Here is an 8016-nt window from a genome sequence, read left to right on the forward strand (position 1 = left end):
CATTTTGTTTTAATCCAACCTTACGTAATTAAATCATTTTAAACAAGAAATTTTTAGTAGAGACCAAAATTTCTTCTCAATATTAAAATTTTAACAAATTAATTTGATTTAAGTTTACAATGCAGCTACTTATGTAACAAACTAGAACTGAGGAAACGGCTTTTTCAAAAATGTTTCTAGTTCTAGTTCAATAAAAATATGCAACATAGTGATATTTTATGTTAACTAACGCTACTTACCATTGTTACTAGAACTAACACTAGATCTAGAAACATTCAGACATGTTGCATTTTATGTATGTATTATTAATGTTTTTGTATGTTGCATTTAAAGTAAGATTCACTGTATATGTGCTTTCTACAAACTGTATTGAAGATCACCGCAGAAGAGCTAAGACATGTCGAGTTATGTTTGTAAAGGTCATAAATGTTATCAGGGATGTTGAGAAAGGTCGGTTAACATTAAAACGTTTTTTTTAGTTTATTTAATATATTATATTGAGAAATTGTTTTGTTGGCGGTCACACAAAATTTTTTTTTATGTAATATACTCATTTTTTAAAGTCGTATATAATTTAAAAAGGACAGAGCTTCTTATCGAAAGCATTAAAAAATAAACATCCTCTACATTAATTGTAATTTTGTTGTTGTTGTTGTCACTAACCGATAATTTGCAGCCTTCTTCTTTCTTCGACGTCATCATAATTATTTTGATAAATATAAATGTTTCGAAACTATTACGACGCACATAATAGAAGTATCTATGTGTACTATACTAATCACTAAAGAAAAAAATAATTAAGAACGTTTTTTCCGTGTTTTTTCAGCGAAACCTCTTCTTTCATTTCTTTAGAAAAATATTCTCGCCTATTATTTATATTTGGACAGTTAAATTTAATTTAATGATTCCTTTTAAATATAACAGTTTAGTACGTGAGAAATACAGTACACAATGTATTTTTGTTTAATTTTTTTATATACATTAATTATTTAATTCTAGGAAAAGAAATTAAATTAAACTAGTTAAAAAAATTAAGATGGGATTTTAAAACATGACGAGGAGATATATTTTTTTTTAATTCTAATAAAGATTTTAAACAGTTTTGAATAAGAATTTTTTTGAAAAATATAACGCTTTATTGACTAGAATTATTTATCTGGGAGATTATCTTTATTAAAATAAATCTTGATTGGAATTAAAAATAAAATATTTTTCTTCAATTTAAAAATAAAAAATCTATGCTAAAACCACACAGACGTTTATGTATATAACATACATACCAGTATAAAAAACATTCCCTAATCTTACGGCTTTTATGTTTATGCTTATAAAAAATTTATACAAATTGTACGTGTTGCGAAGTCTATTGCAGAATGTTTAGCTTTTCGAGTATATTTTGAATGGACTTTTAGTGTAAGAATCAATTAAAAAAGTTTCAAACTGGAAGACGTAAGTTTTAATAACACAAAATGGAATGTTATCTTGTAATTTTTGATATTAAAATATAATTTTTTATACTTGCGTCATCTTGACAGGATCAATCAGAACAAACTATAAACATTTTGATGCAACAGTCAACTGAACTTGAACTTCTTTAAGTGTATGTGAGATGAAATCAGAGCATGCTAAGGAGATAAACTCCCCTACAAAGTACTGAAACTGTTTGATTCTAATTTATTACTTACTAACTTAATCTAACCAACACAAATTGTGTACCAAAGAAACGAGGACGTGGATGGAAGTGAAACTAAAGAGCAGACCACGCGACCACCAACAGTTCAACAAATACTGTTGACAACTGTTAATCAAAGAGTGGTAAAAAATGTTTGTTCTAAATAATCCTGTAATTTTATTTCATAAATAGTTAATTATCGAACATTAATTACACTAAAAGACCATGAATTAAAATGCGATACACTTTGATATGATGTAGCTTTAAAAAAAATTGGAAATAAAAATGTAAATCAAAAATATATTCTTTAATATTAACTATGAACCATTTTAGCTTTTTAAATTTTTCTTGCTTATATTAATAATTTTGGTAGTTATATTCAGCTTTAAGTAAGCCGTTTTTCATAATATATTCCCTAAAAGTTCATTTTTCTAGAGTTGGCGCCTTGATAGGTTTCTTTTAAATTCTTATTTGCGTCAATTTTTTTATGATATACCGCAGAAGCTCGTACAATTAACAGCGAAATTATGAATATGGATATATCTAAATCTTATAGTCGCTAATCTACATTTTATTACTTAAATTAAAAATAATAAAAAAAATTTAAACTTAAAAAAAAAATAAAAAGAAATAAAATTATAATCGTTTGTTTTATTAAAATAATAAAAAATAAAAATACAAACTTCGTCAATTATGTACAGTCTTAAGATTCGACAGAAAAAATAAAATAAAAATTTATAATAAAAGAAGAAACAAAAATTGATTTAGAAACAAAAAAAAAACAAAAAAAAGAAAGGTTTTTTAAAACAAAAACATTTTATATCCTTTACATACTCCTATATACACAATAATATCTATTATTTTTTCTCTTACGAAATAAATATGGGACGATATACAAAAACTTGAGTATATTTTATTTTTTTATATGCATAGTTATAAATTATCCTTACGATACGTGAATTATATCTTTTTTTTTCCTTGCGTACTAAAGCGATTACTCTTACGATTACGATATATCCACTTCGTACTTACCAAAAAACTGCGCCGGTCCAAGTTATAAAATAAAAAACAACCAAAAACAACACTCTTTCAAAATCTCAAAAATACAAAAAAGAAAATTCGAAAATTTTGACTTAAAAAATTAAAAAGCTGTCACGATACGCACCGAAGTGTTGTGTAATTCCGTTGCAATTTTACTAAAATCGCGTGCGTAAAATTTTCCGAGCTCCTCTTTTTCATTATTTTCATATTTTTCAAGCGAAAGTGGTTATCCGTTTCCGGGTAACGGCCGCACTAAGTACAACTTTTCGCCTTGTTTGTTGGTGTAAATCGGAGCTCGTTGATAATGATCAACCAGTTGATCCAACGTGTGAAACTTCCGTTGACCAATACAATAAAGGGCTCCTTCTACGTGTACTCGAAAGTGTTTGTTACGACCAGGAGCTTTTAATGAAACTGAATAATCCCCAACCTATCAATAAAAATTCAAAGTTAAATATAATAATTTTTTTTTTTTTTGATTAATAGTTATTTACGTAACCAGTTATGACAAGAGACTCGCGTAATTTGATAATATTACGTTCATCAAACAAAATTTGCCATTTCAAAACGTGTTAAGTACAAAATTTTATCTAATTCCATTGAAAACGCAATTTTTGTTGAAAAATTGACTTATTCTATTAGTGACAGATGTCAATTTGTAGTTATGTAATGGAATTCATTACATCACTACTATCCGTGCAAAAAGTCAAGGCCTGACTTTAGGCATAACTTTAGCCTCACTCTAAAGTGAGGGGCCTTTTCGCCCCTCACGCACGGATAGTAGTAATGTAAAGAAATCACTACACCACTAGTTATAAACAAAGTGACGTTACATAACGTCAGAAAGACAATACTCAAACGGGTGCTGTAATGAGACTTCTTACAGCATCTGATGCTGTAATGAGATTTTAGTAACATTTTATGGAACCAGTTCAAGTTGGTGACATGGGGTCATTAATTTTTTTAGTTGTCAATGTGGCTATTTGAATTGCTATAATAGTAATGAAATCACTACATCACTAATTATAAAAAAAGTTACGTTACATATCGTCAGAAAAACATGTAAAATTTAATTTTTGTAATTCGCGACGGTAATGAAAGCTATTACAGTACTCAAACGGGTGCTGTAATGAAACTCGTTACAGCATTACAGCATTCAATGCTGTAATGAGATTTTAGTAACATTTTATGGAACCAGTTCAAGTTGGTGACATTGGGTCATTAATTTTTTTAGTTGTCAATGTGACAATTTGAATTAGAATTTATACCTAGTAAAATTGAAAATTATTAATAAATTCAGGAAGTAAGTTTTGTTCAATGCAAAATACATTTCTGTTATTTCAGGAGGTGTACATGAAACATTTTTTTCAGGTGAATACATTTTGTGTTTTGACAATTTCGAATTGTCAATTCAAATTGCTATTTTCAAGACCAACTGCTACATACCTATTTCCCTACATTGTCAAAATTTATTTTATTTTTGTTAAAAAAAAAGTATAAAAACGCGAATTACAAAAAATAACATAAAAAACACGTTTCATAAGACTTAAACACTCATTCTTTAAAAAACTCGTGGCTTCGCCACTCGTTTTTAAACTTGAATTAACGCATTTCAAGCGTGTCTTACGAAACTAGTTTTTTAATATACTATTTCATAATGGAATTAGGTAAAATATATTTACATTTGTTTCGCTGTCTCGAATTAAGAAATCTCCATCATGGCCATGAGTATTAAGAAGGGTATCGCAATGATTTCTGGTGATATTTCCATAATACCACGGTTTTCCAACGAGATGAGGTCGATCAATTAAGCCGTCCGGTTGTCGCTCGTTCGTTTCGATCCGTTCTCTCCTTTCTTGGTATGGTTGCGTTAAATATTCAGAGAGTTCTTGGAGGTAATTACGAGGTACCAAACCGATTTGACCCTGAGCGTTCCTAGCTTTGTACCTAATTAATTTTTAATTTTACAATTCGTTTTTTTTTATTTAAATTTTTAATATTTACCATTCTGGATCTGATGCAGGTCGATCTAAAATTTCCAATCTATCTCCTTTTTCAAAAGACAATTCCTGATCATTTGTAGAAGTAAATGAGTACAAAGCTACCATTATATCGAGGACGTTTTCTGCCATTGCATAAGTATGAAGAGTATCATCAGCATCACCTTCTTCTTGAGTGTAATTCGAAGGAAACCATCCAACCATATTTCCACTTTGTCCACGCCACCATCCTAAATAATTTTTAGAATATCATTTAATTTTTGAATTAAAACTAGAAATAACATTAGAAATAGCAATTCAGGTTTAGCCATCTTATTTAACTTAATTTAATAATTAAATCCACTTAACAGACAAATTTTTTAATTACCATCATTACTCTTTTCTAAAATGAGTATTCTAGATCCTTTAACCAATGATAACTCATCGGGTTGTTGCGCTTGATAATTATATTTAACAACGGCAACGCCGATAGCTTCCATTGGATCGGCGGGTAGTCTTCTGGCCATATTTGGAGATTCAATAGTTCTTGACGGAGAATTATTTGATGGCAACGTTTTCGAACCGGAGCCACCTTTTTTTACTTTTTTCTTTATGCTATCGAATAAAGACGGCTTTTCTTTCTTAACATAATTACTGGGCACATATCCGGACTGGTTTTTCGAATTTTGGACTCTCCACCAATGCTTGGAATCGTCCAATAAGATGCAACGTTCGTTTTTCCGTAAATCGAGCTCCTGACCACTTTGGGCCGTGTAGTCGTATTTTGCGACGACGTAACATATGTCGTCTTGACTAATTTTTCCTATAAAAAGTTAAAAAAAAATTGTTATTTATATTTTTATGATTATGTAAAATTGGATTAAAACTTTTTTTTGAAAGATTATTTACCGTGTCTATTTGGGGTAGCCATGTGGTGAGGCGGTGGTTTAACCGAGTAGTTGCTCTTATTTTGCCAGGAGTTGACCTCAGGATTTCCGCGCATTGATTTGACGTCCAACATTACCGCAAGCAAGTGTCAAGCTACAGTCGACAATCATGCCCTAATCTACAAACGGTACAATCTATTTTAGTATTAGCGTTTTCTTATATTTATTTTCTTCCTTCACACGTTTTCGTTATTATTATTAATTTTACAGCTTTAATATTCGCATGATAAAATACCTAGGTCATTATGTATGAAGCTTTTTCTTTACTTTAATTACTAAACGAATAGATAGAAAAAATATAAACAAGTTTTTATTACAAAGTACACAATATATTTTGACAGTTATTGCTCTACTTGCACCATTTCTTAATAAGTAGATTTTTTTTTGATTATTTAAATCTCCTTTCATGTTTAGCAAATGTTGTGCCATATAGCTTTAGTTACACCTTGGCCGCGATTTTATCATTTAAAGACGTATATCTTTTAACAAATTAAGCCGAAGTCGCTTGCGGCCGAGGCTCAGTGATTAATATCATATCAACCTGACACTATTATCGTGATCATCTTGTAACACATCGACCGCAAGGAGCCTCAGCTTAATCAGTCAAGAGATCTACAACTTTATCTAAAAAAGCCGAGGTTGCTTGCGGCCGAGGCTCAGAGATTAATATCATATCTTCCTGAAACTGGTCGTCATATAATAACACTATTGGCCTCAGCCGCAAGCGGATTAATCGTTCAAAAGATCTACAACTTCATCTAAAAAAGCCGAAGTCGCGTGCGGCCAAGGGTCAATGAATAATATCATATCTGCTTGATACTGGTTATCATATTATAGTGCTTTATCAGGTAAAGTTGTGGTTCTTTTGGCTAATTAAGACAAGGTCGCTTGCGGCCAATATGTGTGCAATATGATCACTAGCTAGTAGTTTCAGCGTTTTTTCTTAACCAATGGACTGAATGATAACTGAATTTCCTAATGAACGTGGTCATTGTTATTATTTTTTTGTGATATCAATGAATACCGTAGTGATTTTGTAATTGTCAAACTTAACAAATTTTAACAAATTAACTTCATACTTACAATCACCTCACCTATTATATATCGAGGAATAAAGTGAATACATCACAAATTTGATATCACACCCGCAATTAAAAATTGCATATCATAATTTTATAACGTGTCTTATTCACGTTTTAATATTAATTAACATAAATAATAAAAATATTTGATAAATCATAAAATACATTTATTTATTGTGACAAAATACTAATTTATGCTAATAGATGGCGCTAGTTGAACTATAACTGTCAAAATATGTAAAATAAAATTTATAAGTAAATCAAATTGAGTTTTAAACTAAATGTGTGTCATTCTGCGGTTTAAAATAGTGTAGAAATTATTTTAAGGTTTTCCTGGAAATTCGGTGTTAAAAATTTCGTATTAAAAACGATGTTAAAAAGAAATTAATATCATACTTAATGACCTAATTATAAATATTCTATTTACTATAAGAAATTTATGAATTAGAAAACGCTATGGATAAACAAACATTGTAGGTGTCAGAGTTGATCTTAGAAAATATATAAAAGAAAAGGAATAAAAAGAAATAAGATCAAAACGAAGAATCGTGCCAAAAATAAAACGGATTTAAATTTATGCACCTACTGACAAAACGGCTAACACATACGCTAGGCGTATTATTCAATTTGTATTCAATCAAATGTCTAGGTCACTAGAAAGTGTTTCCCATTTGGTTATTATTTACAATTTACACCAACAAGATGAAAGAAAACTTTGGAAAATGGACAACAACAATAACAAAACCAAGGAAACAAACTTCTAGTTGTACTTTTTTTCTGTTTGTATTACTTTTTTATAACACACGCACAACCTTTTTTTCTTTTTTTGTCTATATGAATCACGAATAGATGCAAGATTATCATAACAATGCTCATTGCTAGAGGGGGCCCGAATGTGTCAAGCAACAGCAGGAGGAGGAGGAGCGGCGACGACGGCAACAGCGGTGTTTCTTGGATTGTGACAATTACGGGGGTGGGACGTGAACCGCCGGCGATTAACGTACCGTCCTTTTTCACCACCCGGGGGGCCACGAAACTAACTTCTTGATGATTTCCAAATTTTTAAAATAAAAGATTGACTTACCGTGTTTAAGACTCGACATGTTCCTTTAAAACACATACGTATAGAAAACGTATAAACAAGATTATCTGCCGATCCGAAGCCTCCCACCCTCAAAAACCAGACACCAGCAAACGTACGATTTAATTAATTACGTCCACCGTCAGATGGCGTTTACAGGTTTTCTTCCCAGAATGAACAACCTAAAAATGTTTAAAGTTACTATACATTTTCT

The 8016-nt window shown here is 30.3% G+C and overlaps 1 protein-coding gene across 2 annotated transcripts; it reads right to left on the minus strand.

The window, feature by feature from the left end:
• Positions 1–2303: 2303 nt before the first annotated feature.
• Positions 2304–7962, minus strand: LOC111427752 (SH2/SH3 adaptor protein dock). 2 transcript variants are annotated; one of them, XM_023063019.2, is made up of 6 exons: positions 7806–7962; positions 5602–5758; positions 5081–5515; positions 4718–4943; positions 4396–4660; positions 2304–3143 (listed from the first exon to the last, which is right to left on the minus strand). In XM_023063019.2, the coding sequence occupies exons 2-6, from the start codon at positions 5711–5713 to the stop codon at positions 2940–2942; spliced, it is 1242 nt and encodes a 413-aa protein (XP_022918787.1). In that variant the 5' UTR covers positions 5714–5758; positions 7806–7962; the 3' UTR covers positions 2304–2939. The 2 variants fall into 2 exon arrangements, with proteins under 2 accessions (XP_022918787.1, XP_022918789.1); XM_023063021.2 differs by lacking the exon at positions 5602–5758 and having other exon boundaries at positions 7806–7925.
• Positions 7963–8016: the final 54 nt, after the last annotated feature.

The sequence above is a fragment of the Onthophagus taurus genome, chromosome 6 (genome assembly GCF_036711975.1).
Source record: "Onthophagus taurus isolate NC chromosome 6, IU_Otau_3.0, whole genome shotgun sequence".
Classification (NCBI taxonomy): domain Eukaryota; kingdom Metazoa; phylum Arthropoda; class Insecta; order Coleoptera; family Scarabaeidae; genus Onthophagus; species Onthophagus taurus.

Coding starts and splice junctions, on each gene's coding strand:
- LOC111427752 (XM_023063019.2), bottom strand. CDS start 5,713: ATGTTGGACGTCAAATCAATGCGCGGAAATCCTGAGGTCAACTCCTGG. Junction 4,944..5,080: donor TTTAGAAAAGAGTAATGATG/GTAATTAAAAAA, acceptor AAAATTATTTAG/GATGGTGGCGTGGACAAAGT. Junction 4,661..4,717: donor CCTGCATCAGATCCAGAATG/GTAAATATTAAA, acceptor AAAATTAATTAG/GTACAAAGCTAGGAACGCTC.